Raw genomic sequence first — 21,255 nt, 5'->3', positions numbered from 1 at the left:
GTTAGTGTCCAGGACAGGTAGGAGAGAAACCAGATAGGGATACAATTTGTGTTATGAGTGACAGGTTTCCACATTATCTTCAAATAATAGGAACATACTTATGCCATTCTTACTAGGGTGCAGGTGGTGGTGTGAAGGATCAGGGTTGTACCATTTTATATTTTCTGTAGTTTCAGAGAATTATGGAGGCTAAAATTGGGGAGAACATATTTTCAACTGGTCCCATCCTGTGTGTAAGTTTCATTCGTCTTCCAACCAGAACCTTAATTATGGCAAAACAGACTTGACTGAGAATTTAACCTACTCTGAAGTTTCTTCAACTTGATAATGAAGGCTTTAACTTTCTTTAACCATCTATTTGATATATTCCTATAGAGAGGGATCCAAATTTAAGGTAAAATAAGTATATAATAAAGAGCAATACCTTCTCCAAATGTCTGGGCACACTGGTTATCAGTAGTTTGGCATCGCCCATTATAACAATATGCAGTTCCCAACCTGCACAACTGGCCATTCAATGCGTAAGTGTCAGGAACACAATTACTAGATGTTCCATTACAATATTCTGTAAAATCACATTCTTGATCAATACTCTTTCTACAAGGAGTGCCTGCTACTGATATCTAGGAAGAAAAAAGAAAACCATATTCTATGAATGGCTATTCTTACTTAGTGAAGAGATTTATCATATAAAATATCCCTAATTATTGATATTTGGGAGAATCACAGTTATCCCAAGGCTTTGAGTTCTGAAGGAAAAGTAAGGTACAGTATTTATAAATTTGCATTTTGTAGTTCTTTCTGCTAAATTGGCTATTATTAGCATTGATGTAAACTACAGTTTCAGAAAGTTTCTCTCTTGTATGAAGACTTTGTACCATCTCTGTTTTAGTGATGAAGACGGTGTCAAAAAGGATTTAGGTGTTTAAAGGAGCTGTTTTTAATTAGGACTTGTAATTAAAAACAGGATTCTGTAAGGAAAGTACGTTTAGTTTTGACCCTTTTTCCCACAATCAAGCACCTGGTTGTCCTGGGCTGCATACTTACCCCTCATGCCCTTTTCTCTTAACTGTCAGAAATGGCCTGTAATTCTACCTTCAGTTATAAGCTGGTGACTCTGACATGCTTAGTTGTGGTGACTGCATACACATTTGTGAGTTAGGTGCTGTTTGAATGATGCTACTTTTAAGAGATTTTTCTCTCTTTTTTATTTTATTTATTTATTTTGAGAGAGACAGCATGAGTGGAGGAGGGGCAGAGAGAGATAGAGAGAAATCCCAACCAGGCTGCACATTGTCAGCACAGAACCCAAAGCAGGGCTCGAAGTCATGAAACCGTGAGATCAGGACCTGAGCCAAAACCAAGAGTCAGACTAACTGTGTCACCCAGGCGCCCCAAGAGTTTTTTTTTTCTTTCTTTTTAAATTTTTAATGTTTATTCATTTTTGAGAGACAAAAGAGAGACAAAGAGTGAGTGAAGGAAGGGCAGAGAGAGAGGGAGACACAGAATCTGAAGCAGGTTCCATGCTCCAAGCTGACAGTACAGAACCTGACGCTGGGCTCAAAATCATGAACCGTGAAATCATGACCTCAGCTGAAGTTGACCTCTTAACCAACTGAGTCATCCAGGTGCCCAAGATTTTTTAAATTTCATGTAACTGGAAAATTTTCAACTTTTGCATTTAAAGGTGTTTTGGAAAGGCTGAAGCAAAGTGAAAACATAAAGAAGTAATCATTTTTGCTTTGCAAAATTTCACACAGATGTTTGTTTACCATTTACTCTGTAATCCTCACTGTTTATAAAAGTCCAGTAACACTAAAACTTGAATTTGTCTAACACTGTAGGGATTCTAGCTTCTGCCATATCTTTGTACTTTCTAACAAAGTTATATAGAAAGTTTGTGAGTTGGTTTCTATACCACCAAAATGTACTGCCATTCAAGAATATAGAGAGAGAGCACACTTTTTGGGAGGGTTGAGAGAAATTTAAAAAAATTTTTCATAATTTGTGAATAATAAAAAGCCAGTTTGTATATTTTTTAATAATAAATACCTATTTTGAAAAAATAAGCCAAAAGGGAGTGAGTTACTGACAAGCAACAAAACTTGAATGAATCTCAAATGCATTATGCTAACATGCCCAATTACAATGTTTACATATATGATTCAATTTATATTTCCAAAAAAAGAAAGTTACAGATGCAGAAAACAGATCTGTAGTTACCGGGTCATTGGGTGGAGCTATAAAGAGGCACAGTGTGATTTTTTTAGAGCAATGATGAAATCACCTATCCCTTGATTGTGGTGCCAGTTATAAGGCTGAATGGTTGTTATAATATTCTGAGGTATTCACTAAAAGAATTTTACTGTAATAAAATTAAAATATAGTAAGTTATACCCGAGTTGAAAAATTGGGCAAAAAGAATATATGGAATATTTATGTGTATATAATATCTCAGAATTTTAATTATAAAATATTTTGCATTATTGAACTTAGTTTCTCATTTGAACATATATCTTAAAGATAACATCATATTAGTGCATGAATATTTAGCCTACAGTTATTAATTCTTGTATAACATACAATAATGTATGTGATTATTCCAATACCAACTGTTTACTACTGCAAACAACTCTATAATTAATATTCTTTTCTAAGCATTCCATATATGTGCATGTTTCTAGGGTATATACATAAGAAAGAAACTAACTGATAACTTATACTTTGTTCAGAGATATTCAAATATTGCTCACTAAAGGGATTATAGCAATTCAAAATTCCACATTCTCCAAAAAGATCTTATCCTTTTTCTTTGGTTAATATCTGACATTGTTGTTTTTAAGATTGCCATTTGGATAACTACTTTTTGATATTGTGTTAATTGTGTTTATGTTTACCTTAATTACTGCAGGTGAAGTACACACACTGAACAACTCTACTTCCATTATTGTAAATTGCCTGTGCAGTCCCTTTGCCTGTGTGTGTGTGTGTGTGTGTGCCCGTGTGCGTGAGTGCGTGTGATTTGTCTTTCAGTTTTCCATGTCTGAGAGTTCTTTGTATATTCTATATGCTACACATTTTGTCTGCTACACAGCCTATATTTCCATATACATTTATCATTTATTTGACTTCAAAATTTCCTCTATAGTGGATAATATTTTGATGTAGTAATGTATATATTTACTCTTTCTTTATCTGATGATTTAGAAGATGGTAAATTATGGTTCAACACAACAGAATAATCAGTACCTATCTGTTATGCTTTCTTTAATTCATAGTATTTTTTCTTTTTACTTATGGTTGTTGATGTGTTCTCCATTTTGTCCACTGAATCACTTCTATATTCTTTTTATGAATTCCACATCAATTTAATTAATATAAACTTCTATTACAGCTTAATTTCCTTTTTATAAGTATTAGAAACTTACCTCACATTTTGATGTACAGCAGGGTCCAGAACCACATTTTGCTGAGCTTTTCAATTTACATGTATGAAAATCACAGCACTTGTTAAATTCACATTCCTAAAATTTCATAAGAAATGTTATTGTAGTTCACCCACTTAACAGCTCTCATTTAATAATTTCAACTTCTATTTATACACTTTTATGTTCAACTTTTCAGTTATATAGTATAGTTATATTCAATGAAATTTTATTATTTTATTATTTCTAGAATATCCAAAAGAACTTACAATGGTAAAAACTAAATAACACTTAAAACAGCAGTTGATCAATAACATTTATTACCTAAAGTCATTGGAAATTAATTCATAAATTACCAATATGAAAGTATATCCTTGAGGAAAAAAGTGAGTTTCTAAGAGAAAACCTCCCCCAATTTTCTTTTTAGTGATAACTTTATTAAAGTTTCATTTTGTGAATAAGATTAAATAGAGTTAAGTAATAGTTATGATAAAAAATAGTATAGTTATCATGTTTTACTGTAATGAAATTAATAAAATGTATATGTTAATAAATTTATATATTTTACAAGGTGAATGACAGTAAACTTATTCACATTGGGTGATAAATAAATAATAAACTAAATATTGTTTCCATGTAAATAAATTGCATTTATTCAATACCTTAATATGTTTATATTCTTAACACTTTCTAAGAAACCAAACACTTTCTGTTTACTCAAAAAACAAGTTTCAAAGATATTTTGTCCTTTATTATGGAATAGGATTCTTCCTTTTTTTATGTTTAGTTTTGAGAGAAGGAGACAGGGTGTGAGCTGAGGAGGGCCAGAGAGAGAGAGAGGGAGACACAGACTCTGAAGCAGGCTCCAGGTTCTGAGCTGTCAGCACAGAGCCTGATGCGGGCCTCAAACTGAGATCATAACCTGAGCCGAAGTCAGATGCTTAACTGACTAAGCCACGCAGGCTCATTCTGAGTCTGATTCTACTTTATGTTTAATTTTCCACTTGTTTCTGCTTTTTCACGTGTCTATGTGCACAGATATGCCTTTATAAATATTCCCATCCTAGAAATAATATAGAAAATATAGAGTCAAAGTTGAAATTGTTGTTATACTCCCCAGGTTCTCCAGGAGTAAGTTCAGTATTATGTGTGTGTGTGTGTGTGTGTGTTTACTTGCAGTGACAATCAATGAAGATGCTCTCCCACCATAATTATCAATATTAAGTATGACCAAATCAGTTTAACTTATAATGAACTGATGGGGAAATGGTCTCTCATCTTTTTTTTTATCACTTCTCTAATTATTAGTGTGTGTGAGCATGAATTTTCATTTTGTACAACCTTATGAATTAAATAATCATTTATTTTGACCATTTTGCATAACAGATTTGCTTTTCCCTCTTTTCCTCACTAAATATTGTGAACAGATTTTACATAATACCCAGTTATTCTTCCTCCATTCTATGTGTTTATTTATTTATTTTTATTTAAATTCAAGATAGTTAACATACAGTGTAGTCTTGGCTTCAGGAATAGAACCCAGTACTTCATATCTTATATATGACACCCAGTGCTCATCCAGAATAGTGTCCTCCTTAATGCCCATTACCTTTATAACCCCTCCCCTCTAGCAACCCTCAGTTTGTTCTCTGTATTTAAGAGTCTCATGGTTTGCCCTGCTCTCTGTTTTTATCTTCTTTTTCCTTCCCTTCCCCTATGTTCATCTGTTGACTGTTTCTCAAATTCCACATATGAGTGAAATCATATAACATCTGTCTTTCCCCAACTGACTTATTTCGCTTAGCTTAATACACTTATTCCATCCACGTTGTTGCAAATGGCAAGAATTCATTCTTTTTTATCACCAAGTAGTGTGTGTGTATACCAAATGTATAGACAAATATATATATATACCAAAAAAATTACCAATTTTTTTTTATTGATTCATCAGTTGATTCATCAGTTGATGGACATTTGGGCTTTTCCCATACTTTGTCTATTGCTGATAGCACAACTATAAACACTGGGGTGCATGTGCCTCTTTGAAACAGCATTCCTGTATCCTTGGATAAATAGTAGTGCAATTGCTGGGTCATAGTATAGTTCTATTTTTAATTTTTTGAGGAATCTCCATACTGTTTTCCAAGGTTACTGCACCAGTTTGCATTCCCACCAATAGTGAAAAAGGGTTCACTTTCTCTGCATTGTCATCAATCTACTGTTTCCTGAGTTGTTAATTTTAGCCATTCTGACGGGTATGAGGTTATATCTCATTGTGGTTTTGATTTGTATTTCCCCGATGATGAACAATGCTGAGCATCTTTTCATGTGTCTTTTGGTCACCTGGATTTCTTCTTTGGAAAAGTGTCTATTCATGTCTTCTGCCCATTTCTTCACTGGATAATTTTTTGGGGGCTGTTGGGTTTGATAAGTTCTTTATAGATTTTGGATACTAACCCTTTATCTGATATGTCAATTGCAAATATCTTTTCCCATTCTGTTGGTTGTCTTTTGGTTTTCTTGATTGTTTCCTTTGCTGTATAGAAGCTTTTTATCTTGATGAGGTCCCAGCAGTTCATTCTTGCTTTTATTTCCTTTGCCTCCAGAGACATGTCAAGTAAGAAGTTCCTGTGGCCTAGGTCAAAGAGATTGCTGTCTTTGTTCTCCTCTAGGATTTTGATGGTTTCCTGTCTCACATTTAGATCTTTCATCCATTCTGAATTTATTTTTTGTGTATGGTGTAAGAAAGTGGTCCAAGCTCATTCTTCTGCATGTCACTGTCCAATTCCCCTAGGAGCTTTTGCTAAAGAGACAGGCTTTTTTCCATTGGATACTCTTCATGCTTTGTCAAAGATTATTTGGCCATATATATGTGGGTTCATTTTTGGGTTGTCTATTCTATTCCATTGATCTATGTGTCTGTTTTTGTGTCAGTACCGTACTGTCCTGATGATTACAGTTTTCTAATACAGCTTGTGATTCCTCTAGCATTTTCTTATTCAACATTACTTTGGGTATTCGGGGCTTTTTGTGGTGCCATACAAATTTTAAGGTTGTTTGTTCTAGTTTTGTGAAAAATTTTGGTAGGGATTGCACTGAATGTGTAGATTGCTTTGAGTAGTATCGACATTTTAGCAATATTTGTTCTTCCAATCCATGAGCATATATTCCTGGGTATTTTATGGGGGTTTTTTGGGTGCATCTTTTAAAAATATTTTTATTTATTTCTAGGATAGAGAGAGACAGCGTGAACAGGGAAGGGTCAGAGAGAGAGGGAGATACAGACTCTGAAACAGGCTCCAGGCTCTGAGCTGGCAGTCAGCACAGAGCCCGACGCGGGGCTCGAACCCACAAACCGCGAGATCATGACCTAAGCGAAAGTCGGACGCTTAACCGACTAAGCCACCCAGGCGCCCCTGGGTGCATTTTTAAATGGGATCAATTCCTTGATATTTCTTTCTGCTGCTTCATTATTGGTGTACGGAAATGCAACCAATTTCTGTACATTGATTTTACAGCCAGCGACTTTTCTGAATTCATATATCCACTCTAGCTGTTTTTTGCTGAAGTCTTTTGGTTTTCCATGTGGAGTATTATGTCATCTTCAGAGTGAAAGACTGACTTCCTTACCAGTTTGGATGCCTTTGCAATGGGCCTTCTCCCTAAGATCAGAAACGTGACAGGGATGTCCACTCTCACCACCTTTGTTCAAAATAGTACCCAAAGTCTTAGCCCCAGAAACTTTCTATATGTTTATAATGTTTCCTTGAAGTCTATTGTTTGTCTTATTAATGGTGCCTGTCACTTTGTGAAAAATGTAATGTTCTTCTTTATGACTATCGGTTTTATGCCTCCTAACTGTGGCCTAAATTATGTAAAGACTTATCAATACTTTATGATATTTTAATGCTATTGAAAACATACAGATTTATTTTTTCTGAAATGTATCTCTTTATATTTTATGGAATATTCACTCTAATATTTATTACTTGTCATTATATTTGAGAATACAAAAACAAATGCCCACGTCTGCATGTATGTGGGTAGGTGCATAAAATAGCTTCCATTTGTGAAAAATAAGGGATATTTATGAAGATACAGATATCCATGACATTCTGTCAAACACCTCCTGAAACACATTTGTAGTTGAACAAGTTGAATTCTTTACTATTGTCAGCAAAGGAGAACATACACCATGGGAAACTGTTGTGGTCCTTAGTGAGAGGGTGTAATTATGGGATTCAAGCTGGAGTAATTTGAGAGGATTTAAGAAATCCGGACTTTGCCAGATAAGATGCTGTTAGAAACAAAGGGATACATCTCTGAGTAGGTATTTTAATAATTCTTATCTGGAAGAGGAAAAAGTACAATATTAATTCAAAGTTGGTAGAGGAATAGGAATTACTCATATTAGCCAGGATGGGAGGGTGTTTGGTCATTTCTGTCACTTGAAAAATTTTCAAGTTTTTCTTGTGTTCAGACATAGAGAATTTCCTTCCTATTTTTCTGCATCCATCATTATCATAGATGTTGACCTTTTATGAAATTGTTTATGTTCAACAGGAGACCCATACAACCTATCCATGTCAGGCCAGCTTCTAACAACACCAAGGCCCTGCTGATATTATGAGGCCAGACCCTGCATGTCAGGGGCTGCTTCTCCCTTTCTCATAGAGAGGAGTTGCAATGGATATATAGATAAACCCTTATGACATTAACTATTTCCATCCTGAAAATAGATGTTATATATCTATATAACTTTTAAATACTTAGTTAAATTAATTTACATATAGATGCTGATATATAAATAGATACAGATATATAGATGTCAATTTTCACTTCTTATTCCAATGGCCCAATACCATTGCTGAATGAAAGTAAACAGTGTCATAGTATGTTTGATGATTTTTAAGGCAAGATTTCCCTGAAATCAACTAGTTTTCTAAAAGGTTACTTGTATTTTTCTGTAGCTCTCTTTAAGAAAAACTTTCTTAAAATAAGCTCTCCAAGTAACATTATTCCTCATCGGTATTCTAAATATACTGATCCTTATCCATTGATAAAAATGATATATTATTATAAAGATAATTACACTATCCATGCAGTCATTGAATCAATAAGCATTGATTATTTTGTATGTACCAGATGCTAGTCTGGTGATCAAGCAGTGATCAAGACATGGACTATATTTATTTTAACTTTCTGGGTTTTTTTTTTTTTTTTGGTAATAACACTGCATTTTAATCACTGTGTGTATGTTTCTGTGTGCACATTTGTTATGTTGAATTTACTGTGGATAGTAATTGTTCCAAATTATTAATATGGATGCATAAACTCATTTAGTTTTTATCTCTAGATGAAAAAAATTAGTAAGAGCATATCACCTCTTTTCTATAATTTAAAAATATATAAAACCACCATAATTTCATTTTTAAAATTTAATATAGTTGGCACACAACATTACATTAGTTTCCAGGTGTACAAGATAGTGATTCAACTTGTCTATACATTATTCTACGCTCACCATAAGTGTGGCTACCGTTTGCCACTATATAATGCCATTACAGTATTACTATTTTGTTTGTGCTATGCTATTGTTAATTTAAAAAATTGCCAGCAGAGCCATGTGGCATGGACTTTTCTTTGATAAGGAGTTTTGAAAGTATAGGTAAGATTTATTTTAATATATTTTTCTAATTAATGCTATTCACATTTTAAATCTCTACTCATGTTGGATTTTGTAAATGCTTTTTTTCAAGGAATTTGTCCATTTAATTTAGGTTGTTAAATTTACTAGTACAATGTTCACATCACCTTACCATTTTAATGTGATATTATATAAGATCTATGTGATATCTTTAGTTACTGTTATTGTTGACATTTTTATTAATGTTAATAGGGGTTTATCTATCTATATCTATCATCTATCTATCTATTCAAACAACTTACATTTGGTTACTGGATGATTGAATGCAGAATCTGTGCTAACTAACCTTGGGTCTACTGAACCTACTGTAAGGAGGTCTTTTACAAGGGGTCCAGGCATTACCTAAATTCTCTGTACACTCACTCTACTTATTACTGTGTTTTGATTCCCCTCATGTGAGTACCATGGGTATTTCCCATTCCCCAGTGTAAGTTACTCTAGTAAAAGGCTATAATAAGTTATGCTATTGGAGAGGGGAATGATTGAGGAAATTGCTATTTTCTATCCTTATTGGAGCACTGTAGGATTTCATCCTCTATCTGAACAATGCTGTTAGCTTGAGTCTGGAAACGTAGCAAGAAATTATGAATTTCCATTTGTAGCAATTGGTATCAGTCCTCTGCTTTTTCTTAATTTTTAATTATATAAATCAAGAAATATAGTAACTGACTACCCAGATCTTTCTTAACTATTAGCATAAATCCATGCAGCTCAAAACTGGTAGTTGCCATCTATGCCTTTCTTCCCTTTATGCTAACTATAACCATTTGGCTGTTATTGCTAAGTACTGCCACTGGGCCTCTGTTATTTTGATATTGATCCTTAGTGACACAGGGTGCCCAATACTGTAATGGTGCTTTCAACAGTCAACTCTCATCTATACAAGAAAGCTACCATGGAGATTTTCAACAATACTAGGACCTTTTGTAGGACATGTTTTCCTATTGCCTTATTGAAAGCAGTATACTGTGAGCCACCCAAATAATTGGGTGCTGGATTTTTTATTCTTATATTTTGTTATAATATAACCACTATTCTGAGCTTTTGAGACCCCTCCCATATTTCTCTATTAAGGTAGTTCTGACAATAAAAAAATAATAAAGCAGTTCTGGCATATGCACCTCATTTATTGTGGGCCAGACTGCAATGTTCAAGGATTCATCCAGCAGCAGACCAAGACTGGCTCCAAGTCTCCTTGCCTATCAGATCTTTATTCACCAGAGAGCATCATACTATGAATAAACTCTACCCTACCCAGGCCTATATTTTAATACAATGAGCCAGCATTTTTAGTACCCACTCATGGCATATTACCCAGGTTTTTTATATACATATCAGCAAATTCTACAAATTATTAAAAATAATCTTTTCATTCTAATAGCAGAAAGTACTTCCTCACTTGGGATATACTTATACTTGATGTAGTCTAGAACGAATGAAGGAAGGCAGGGTCAGATCTTGAAAAGAATAAGCTTCATATTGCCAGACACCTATCTCTTATGAACACAACTTTGTGTGGTCTCTGGGCAATGTGAGCTACCTTCTTCCACTATTGAGCCAGCAGTGACTTCACAGCACTGAGATTTCTGAGATATTTGAAGGTTTAGGTTTCTAAAGTCCACCATTTCAAATGTCCCAAACCCATAAATGAGTACATTTTGCCATCTGGCCAGCAACACATCCACTTTCAGTATCCTATCCTGAGTGTCTGCTTCTTAGAAAAACTTCTGGTACCAACTGTTTTGGTTTTAGTTCCCCAAGAAACAGACCATAAAAGGATGCAGACAAGTATTTTATTTGGAAAGTAAACTAGCTCCCTAATGAGGCTGTCACAAATTACCAAAAGCCTAGCAACTTAAAGAATTATCTTATAGTCCATAAATCAAAAGTTTAAGTACATAAACTAGATCAGATCCTCTGCTTATGGTCTCACAAAGGTAAAATCAAGATGTCAGTAGGGCTAAGTCCCTTATTGGAGACCTTGGGAAGGAATTCACTTCAAGTCTCATCCAGATTGTTTGCCAAATTCCCTTGTGATTATGGTACTGAGATTCCTGTTTCCTTGCTGGCTATCAGTCAAGGGCATGTTTTTTTTTCTCCTAGAAACTAATTACATTCCTTCTGTGCTTCCATATTTCTTCCTTCAGCAACAATAGGTTGGGTCCCTGTCTCCAAATATTTTTGAGGCTTCTGCTACATTTCTGTGAGTTCATTTAGAGAAAGCTCTCTATTTTTAAGGACCCATTTGATTAGATTGGGTCTAACAAGATATTCCAAAATAATGTCCCCATCTTAAAGTCAATAGCCTAAATTACTTCTGCAAAGTACCTCAGTAATAGAACATATCCACAATTCAAAGTATTAGAGTGAGGACATCTTTGGAAGTCTGTTCTACCCACACCAAAACACAGGTATGGAAGTAAGATGTTAAGGAAGTGAAACAAGCCAGTACTTACTACTCTCTTAAGCTAAATCCCACGAGTACCTCCAGGAAATGATATAAAATAGGGGACATGAAAACATTTTCTGTAAAGAATGATACAAGCAAGTATTTGCAACTTTGCTAAACTAGTGCACCTTCTGGCTTCTGTTGCAAATGTTCAGCTCTGCCATTGTAATACAAAAGCAGCCATAGATAATATGTAAATGTATGGGCATGGGTGTATTCCAATAAAGTCCCATTTACAAAATATGTAGTAGCTGAATTTGGTCCACTGGCCAGTTTTCAGAACTCTGATATAGAGCATATTTCAGAGAATTTCTTTGTAAGGGTCAAGGAATCTGGGGCATTTACCTACCGAATACCTTTCATAATTATTTGAGGGTTAATCATAAGCCCCAAGTGCATTAAGCCCACCCTGCTAAAAGCTGAGCATGCTATTGAGACCAGAGGAGGTACTCCAACAAAAAGTCTCAGATACTTGAAACAAATAGTTTCTCCAGGAATAGTCAATGCTAAGAAGATACGAGTAGGCCACTGTTAGTGTCTGTTGTGACAAGCTGCCTACAGCTTGTGGTTGTAGAAATTCACAACGTGCAAACCTAGCTCCAGATTCTGTTGCTTTATTCTATCCTTCATTAAAAATAACCAAGGTTTTTTTTTTTGGTAGGCAATTGGGATCATATTTAGGAAGATATGAATACAAGATAAGCATAGTAACACTAATTAGAAAACTAAGATGACATTAGAAAATCCAAGATAAATGGAGGGGTGCCTGGGTGGCTCAGTCAGTTGAGCATCTGACTCTAGATTTCAACTTAGGTCACGATCTCATGGTTTGTGAGTTCGAGCCCCACATCAGGCTTCATGGTGAGTGTGACGCTTGGGATTCTCTCTCCCTCTCTCTTTCCCTCCCCTGTTGTCTCTCTTTCTCTAAAATAAACTGAAAAAATTTAAAAAAATAAAGAAAATCTGATATAACTAGAAAACTGACACACACACACACTCACACGCACACATACATATATTAACTTTGAGGAATAGTGGAGAATTAAGATAACTTGTAAGGATCAAATGGTGAATATTTTTATAGATGGATAAGAAATTCATGTAACTTCTGGGGGACCAGTAATAGATGGGATTGTGGTAGACTGGATATCTATATTTAGAAGTGAGCAAAGAGAACAAGTTTTGATCATCCTGAAATTGGAAATGCAAGAATGCTTGAGGATTAAGAAAAAAACATTTTAATGTCTCACCATTCTTGTAACCAAAAGGAAGGGAAAGTTTTGAACCAAATTTAAAAGAAGTTTGTAGAAAAAAACAGAGACTGGGGTCACAAAAGTTAGGAAATAAGTAGTGGATAAAAATTCATTCACTCAGCCTATATATACAAAACCTCTTTGCTGGCATACTTGGGAACAGTGTGTACAAACCAAGTTGTCATGAATCATTTGTCTTCTCAGTTAAAAAAAATTTTTTTTTCACTGTTTTTATTTCTGAGAGAGAGAGGGAGACACTGTGAGCAGGGGAGGGTCAGAAAGAGAGGGAGATACAGAATCTGAAGCAGGCTCCAGGCTCTGAGATAGCTTTCAGTGCAGAGCCCGTTGTCAGCACAGAGCCCGACACAGGGCTCGAACCCACGAACCATGAGATCATAACCTGAGCCGAAGTCGGACGCTTAACCGACTGAGCCACCCAGGCACCCCATTTGTCTTCTCGATTGAAAAGGAATGGAAAAGCAAGTCATATATCCTAATCACTACTCATTTTCATATCCAAGTTCCATATTGAAGACACAACTGCATATAGAATTCCATATAAACCATAGAAACCACTTATTAGAAATACAAGATACTGTGTTCAAATTCCAGTCTTTATTCCTTACCTCTTCGCTTCCACAGTCACATTCTTCATTAGGATCTAAAATCCCATTACCACATGCTGGTTGATTTTGATACGATGGTTGCAAATGTGAAAACTTCTGAAGACATTTAGCCTCATATTTTGAAACAAAATATCTGTAGTCCTGCATGCTACAGTTGCTAAAAATCTTTATACCACTGGAACCCCTAAAAGGAAATAATAATCTTCAGGTTAAAAAAAAAAAGGTTAATAAACCCCATCTAAATGATGTTCCATAGATAATGATACAAATTGCAAGATGGCTCAAGTGAAAATCTTGTGCCTTAGCAGAGATGAAGTCAAACATGATACATTTTAATTTAAATGGCATTGAAATGTATCTTTACCGGAAAGCAGTAAAGTGTAATGGTTAAATATCCACTTATCTATCATCTATCTATATATCATCTATTATCTACCATCTATCTGTCTACCTGATATGCTCTTCAGTCATATATCCAAAGTTTTCTTCCCTCATTTCAATCAGATGTCTACTCAAGTGTAACTATCTAGAGAGGTTTTTCTTGATGTCATATAAAATTAATTCCTTCCCACATTCTCCTTCCACTGTCAATATTTATTATTCTACATTTTTGTATCATGTAAAAATAAGTATATTTGTATTTTTTTAAATCTGTTTTTATACGACTTAAATTTTGCACTAAAATATAGTTCTGTGAAGGTCTTTATTTTCATGTTTGCAGCTATATTTCTAATGTAATATCTAATATATATGTCTAATAGATCTCCAATATACATTTTGAATATACTGTGTAAAGTATTGACTATTGGTCTTCTCGGCCCAGCCTGTCCCATCCACTATTCTCAGCTCCAGACAACTTTATTCTTCTAGTTTCTCACGATGATAACATTGGTGTAATCCTGGACCCTTTTTTCTCACACACATCTTATATCAATACACATGCACATACATGAATATAACATATCCAGGTAACAAATCTTTACGCTGATTGCATGTTGGAATGATAATATTTTGAATATATTGAATTAAATAAAAGATATGAAGTATATTATATCTTACGTATTTATTATGTAAATAAAATATATTACTGCAATTAACTTATCTGATTAAAAAAATTTTTTTAATGTTTGCTTAGTTTTGAGAAAGAGAGAGAAAGAGACAGAGTGCAAGTGGGCAAGGAGCAGAGATAAAGGGAGACACAGAATCCAAAGCAGGCTCCAGGCTCAGAGCTGCCAGCACAGATCCTGATGGGGGGCTCGAACCCACAAGCCACGAGATCATGACCTGAGCTGAAGTCGGACTCTCAACAGACGGAAACATTCAGGTACCCCATGATTTAAAAAAATTGTTAATGCAGCTACTAGAAAATGTATAATTACATATGTTGTTTACATTTTATTTCTATTGCACAGTGCTCCTTTAAGCAATCATGTCTGAAACAGTAACTCTTAAACTGCTGTATCTGAGATGGGTGATGTCCTGGGCTGTCTTCAGAGCCTCCAAGGAAAGAAGTGTGCAGCTGCCAAGGGTTTGCAGTTGGGAGAGTGAGAATAAAAGAAAGCTGCTTTAGCTTTCATTGATATGCTCGTTTGTAATGAAATCAACAGGGGAGTGAAGACTGTCACAAGGAAAAATATTATTTAAGCAATTTTCTCTATTACTTTTAACTATTTTTGTTTCAATAGACATGTTTGCCACACTTTACAGGCCACTCTCAGCCAAAAAGCTACAAGTTTAAAAAAAATTTTTTTTTGTTTTATTTAATTTTAAGACAGAGAGAGACAGAGCATGAGTTGGGGAGGGGCAGAGAGAGAGGGAGACACAAAATCCAAAGCAGGCTCCAAGCTCCAAACTGTCAGCACAGAGCCCGACACGGGGCTCGAACCCACTTACCGTGAGATCATGACCTGAGCTGAAGTCGGACACTCAACCGACTGAGCCACCCAGGTGCCCGCCCCCCCGAAAAAAAGCTACCAGTTTTGATCTCTGATATCTTTTTACACAAAATTAGTTTTAAAATAGACAGAGACTGAGGTTCTTTTCTACTAGGATCATATGTTTCCTGAGTAAAACCTAAAAGTATTAGTTAGAACTTGAAACGTTTGTTTAAAGCGTGAACAAAGCAATTTATTTTTTTAAGCTGCCTAAAAGATGGCCATGAGAAGGAAGAAATGAAAGTGTTAGCCTAAGTATATAGAATTTAATAGACCAAGACATTTCAAAGTAAATATTAATTGATTGGCTTTTTGTGGGGAAGATTAGCATCGGGGTCTAAAAACAACTCTGAAATAAATTGAGCTACGGCAGCTGCTTCAAAGCATTTTAATTTCTTATCCCAAATCCCAAGCGTGGGCTGAGAAAAATTGAAACAATTATTTCAGAGGAACACAGCCTTTCCTGCAACCCTAACTTTTTTTGAATCCAATGGATATTAACTCGGCAAAAGCTCAACTATTTACTTTCTTTACATATGCATTTGATAGCTGAAATTACATGGGCCAAAATAAACAAACATGCTGTTTGTATTAATATTACTTTTGTAATTACTAATATTAAGTAATTCAGAAGGCCCAACAATCCTATCACGTTCTTTTTTTTTTTTTTTACAAACAGTTTATTGTCAGGTTGGTTTCCATATAACACCCAGTGCTCAATCCTATCACATTCTTAAGTCATTTCTCGTTTCTAGTCTCCAAGACAAGTGTGTCACGTCTTTTATTCAAGCTCTTGTGCTCCTTGCTCTCAGCTTCCTATCAGAAGAAATTGTCCTCATCTTTCCACCTCCATTAACCAAACTACCTATACCTTTATTTACTCTGCTGACATCTTATCCCAATAGTTGAGTATACTCAGCTCCCATAAAAGGCAGCCTCTGGGCGCCTGCTCAGCTAGGTCGGTATCGCCTCCAAGTCTTGGTTTCTGCTCAGGTCATGATTCCACGATCTGTGGTGTCCAGCCCCGTGTTAAGCTCTGTGCTCCCAATGCCTGCCTGCTTGGGATTCTCTTTCCCTCTTTCTGCCCCTCCTCTGCCCGCACTCTCTCTTTCTCTCTCAAAATAAATAAAATAAACATTAAAAAAATTAAAAATAAATAAATAAAAGCCAACCTCTCTACTTATGCACTAGATTTTATCCTCTCTAATTTACTCAGTGATTTTGTTCATAAGTTTTCATTTTAGCCAGCATCATTGTCTTTTCCTTCTTTTCCCTTTATTTCTTTCAGCCTATAGATAATACGTAGTTTTCTTTATCCTAANGTATACTGATTCTATTGATTTATATAGGTAGTCAATCATAATCTCTATAAATACGGATACTTTTTTTCTTTTTCAAATGTTTCTTCTTTTTTCTTTCCTTTAAAATTCTAGCCAAAGTTCCCTGGAATATGTTATATCACTGAAGATAATTTTTTTACTTATTTTTTTGAATGCCAAGTACTATAACAGCCAAAACAATAGTAATACCATGTTTATATAGTATTTTATAGTCTTTATAAATCTTAAAAATTTCCATCTACCTCCTTCAAGTATTTCTTAATCATGATATTTACCACTTTCCTGGAGTTTTGTATCACTCAGACAGATTTGTTAGTATGAAAACTCTACAATACTTTTCCAATTTTTAATGTGGGGTTGAAAATAAAAAAATTCATCACATCTTGTAAACAACCTCACAAATATATAAATATATAAATAATTAAGAAGGAAAAAAAAGCCTTACACTGCTTTATGATTCATTATGCATGTAGCTCTTGGACAAGAACAATTATTAATATCATCATATGTTAATCCCATTTTAAGGCCAAGTAGTTGAGCTATAATAACTGAAAATCCCTCCAAAGTTATTGCATCTGGATACTAAAATAAAGAAGATTGAAGGGAAAATGATCATATAAGAAGTTAACAAAAGCAAGTAATAAATTAAATTAAAACATTGTTCCCATAAATTATATATTTTAATAATTTTTATGTTAAGTATATTTTACAACATTATTTTGATATATCATTGATAGATCTATCCATACTGGTTAACTGATTAAGAATAATGCAACAATGTAAGGAATGATCAAACTACCAGTATTCTCGGATTTAAAATTTGACATGCTCAAATTCTATAGCCATAAGCACACTTAGTATTTCTGATGCAATCAACACAAAACACATGTATTTCACTCTTGCATTAAATCAGTTCATCCAGGGGCACCTGGGTGGCTCAGTCTGTTAAGTGTCCAACTTCGGCCCAGGTCATGATCCCACAGTCCGTGGGTTAGAGCCCCACGTCGGGCTCTGTGCTGACAGCTCAGAGCCTGGAGCCTGCTTCAGATCCTGTGTCTCCCTCTCTCTCTGCCCCTTACCCACTCGCTCTCTCAAAATAAAGACACAAAAATTAAAAAAAAAATAAATCAGTTCATCCAATTACTAAATATTAACTCAGTGTATACATGTGTCAGGCACACTAACAGAAGATGAAAGCATGCGTGAAAGAATGAACACTGTTCACGCCAGGAGATTCCATTACAGAAAGGGAGAAAGAAAGTAAGAAACTGAAAACAAACTTCACCAATACAGAGAAATCACGAGAGTGTTATGAAGAAAATGAAGTGCTCACACAGAAAATTTTGAGGAGGAGTGTAACTATTAATATTTATGAATTAATATTTAGGCTGAGGTGTAACATTTGGGAAATAACCCAGCAATATAAATAAGAATAAGGTATTTGTATGTATAATGGATGAATTTAAAACATAATAACAGAAATTAGAGATCTAGGCAAAGCTATGGTAAGGACACTTGGAACGAGAAGTTATTTTAAAAAGGTTGCTGGCAGTGCAGTCGTATTTCACATTATTTAACTTGTGATAAATGGTGAAACTTTTCTCATCCTTTCAATCATCACAAGCAAAATTCCTAGAGTTTTTCTTATTTTCTACATCATTTGAAATTTACAGTGAGTAAAATTTAAGTAATTCATGCCTACAAGAAAAAAAAAGTTTGTACATATAAGTGTGCAAGTGTGTGAATGAAAACATGGAAAAAACAGTTAATAGCTAACAGTTAATAGTTACCCTTTCTTTTTACCCAATAAGACCTAACTATAAAAGAAAGGGAAAAAATTCAGTAACAGAATTTGAAAGAAAGGTAAAGCCACAGCAGAATGTGAACGGTGATATTAAGCAGATCATCAGATTTTAGGGCAAGTTGTAACAACCCTAAGCTGGCCTTTTAATGCCAGCTCAGAAAAAGAAGACATGCTCTTGTACTTCCATAATTTCACAGTTGAAAAAAAATCCCTTGGGGCGCCTGGGTGGCTCCGTCGGTTGGGCGTCCAAAGTCAGCTCAGGTCATGATGTCACAGTTTCTGAGTTCGAGCCCTGCATCTGGCTCTGTGCTGACAGCTCGGAGCCGGGGGCCTGCTTAAGATTCTGTGTCTCCCTCTCTCTCTGCCCCTCTCCCGCTCACACTCTGTCTCTCTCTCTCTCTCTCCTTTTTCAAAAATAAACATTAAAAATTTTATAAAAAATGAAGTCATTCAACAAAATAAATAACCCAGTAGTTATATATTGTGCAGGAAGAGAAGACAGATTATACGACAAATACATAACAGAAATAAAAAAGAAGACATCACTGGAGAGCTTGTATATTAAAAGGAGCTATGACATACAAGAGAAGGAAATTGTGCCCCTATCTTGCACCACTCACAGAAATTAACATGACGTGGATTAAAGATTTACACATAAGGGGCGCCTGGGTGGCTTAGTCGGTTAAGCGTCTGACTTTTCGCTTAGGTCATGATCTCGCGGTTCGTGGGTTCGAGCCCCGCGTCGGGCTCTGTGCTGACTGCCAGCTCAGAGCCTGGAGCCTGTTTCAGTCTGTGACTCCCTCTCTCTCTGACCCTCCCCTGCTCACGCTGTCTCTCTCTCTCTCCTAGAAATAAATAAAAAACATTAAAAAAAAATATTTACACATAAGACCTAAAACTATAAAATTTTTAGAAAAAAACATAAGCAAAAATATCCTTGACATTGGTCTTGGCAACAATTTTTTGGGTTTCACACCAAAAGTACAAGTCAACAAAAGCAAAAATTAACAAGTGGTGGAATTACTGGAGTGACCCACGTGTTCACTGATAGATGAACAGATAAGGAATATGTGGTATATGTATGTACAATGGAATACTACTCAGCATATAAAAGAATGAAATCTTGCCATTTGCAACAACATGGGTGGACCTAGAGGGTATAATGCTATATGAAATAAGTCAGAGAAAAATACCATATGATTTCTCTCATTAATGGAATTAAAACAAAACACAACAAAACAAGTGAGTTTACAAAGAAAAAAGAGACAAAAAATGTCTTAAATACAGAGAACAAACTCATGGTTGCCAGAGGAGAGGTTAGTAGAGGGATGAGTGAAATAGATAAAGAAGAATATGAGTACACATATCTTGATGAACACTGAGAATTGTAGAGAATTGGTGAATCATTATAGTGTACACCTGAAACTATCATACCACTGTATGTTAATTATACTCGCATAAAAACAAACAAAACCCAAAACAATATATAAATTGGACTACATCAAACTAAAATGTTTCTGCAAATCAAATGAAAAAGTTAACCTATGAAAAGGCAACCTATGGAATGGAAGAAAATATTTGCAAACAATATATACAATAAAGAGTTATGTCAAAAATGCATAAGGATATAGAACACAATAGCAAAACACCAAATAATTCAATTTAAAAATAGACAAAGGACTTGAATAGACATTTTTTTCCACAGAATACATACAAATGGTTAACAGGTATATGAAAGGATGCTAAACATCATAACCATCAGGGAAATGCAAATCAAACCCACTATGAGATTATGACCTCACACAAAGTAAGATGGCTATTATCATAAAGACAAGAGATAAAAAATGTGGGTGAGGATGTGGAGAAAAGGGAATCCTGGTACGTTGGGAGGGAATGTAAATTATTAAAAATAATTATTAAAATTATTAAAAATAGTGTGGAGTCTCCTCAAATAATTAAAAATAGAACTATAATTTGAGCTAGTAACCCCAATTCTAGTTATATATCCAAAATAAATGAAATCACTATCTGTACCCCTATGTTAATAACAACATTATTCACAATAGCCAGGTATGGAAGTAAATACATGCCCATCAATAGATGAATGGAGAAAGAAAATGTATTACATCTATATAGTAGAATATTATTCACTCATAAAAAAAGGAAACCCTTCCATTTGCAACCAAACAGATGACCTGGTGGCCATTATTTTAAGTAAAATGAAGAAGACAAATATGTATGTTATCCCTTATAAATGGTAACTAAGAAAAAGCCAAACTTATAACAAGAGGGAGTAGGGCTATAGTTGCTAGGAGCTAGGGAAAGGGGGAAATGTGAAATGGAGAGATGTGGGTCAAAGGGTACAAACTTCCAGTTATAAGATGAAAAGTTCTGAGGATCTAACATAACTATGGAGATTATAATTAATAATTATATATTACATGCTTGAAATTTGTTAATAGAGTACATCTTAAGCATTCTCATATAAAGGTAACTATATGAGTTGATGAATGTATTAATTCATTTGATTATGAGAACTGTTTTATAATGTATATGTATATGAAATTATCACACTGTACAATTTAAATATATTAGTATTTTGTCAATTATACCTCAATAATGCTGAGGATAAAAAGAGCTATGGCAAGTTTGTGTGTGTGCATGTAAATAAAGGAAACAATGGAGAAAATAAATGACTACTAGATAGTTTCAGTAGA

At 34.7% G+C, this 21,255-nt stretch overlaps 1 protein-coding gene across 1 annotated transcript in view; it reads right to left on the bottom strand.

The window, feature by feature from the left end:
* ADAM18 (ADAM metallopeptidase domain 18) overlaps window positions 1–21,255 on the bottom strand; it is a 109,238-nt gene that overhangs the window by 47,212 nt on the left and 40,771 nt on the right. Inside the window, 4 exon segments of the mRNA XM_077773126.1 lie at window positions 425–623; window positions 3,429–3,524; window positions 13,461–13,644; window positions 17,180–17,316. Of these exon segments, the coding sequence (XP_077629252.1) occupies window positions 425–623; window positions 3,429–3,524; window positions 13,461–13,644; window positions 17,180–17,316 (616 nt within the window).

The sequence above is a fragment of the Crocuta crocuta genome, unplaced genomic scaffold (genome assembly GCF_008692635.1).
Source record: "Crocuta crocuta isolate KB4526 unplaced genomic scaffold, BGI_CrCroc_1.0 scaffold177, whole genome shotgun sequence".
NCBI classification, from domain to species: domain Eukaryota; kingdom Metazoa; phylum Chordata; class Mammalia; order Carnivora; family Hyaenidae; genus Crocuta; species Crocuta crocuta.
This window is presented reverse-complemented; position numbering and strand designations above follow the sequence as displayed.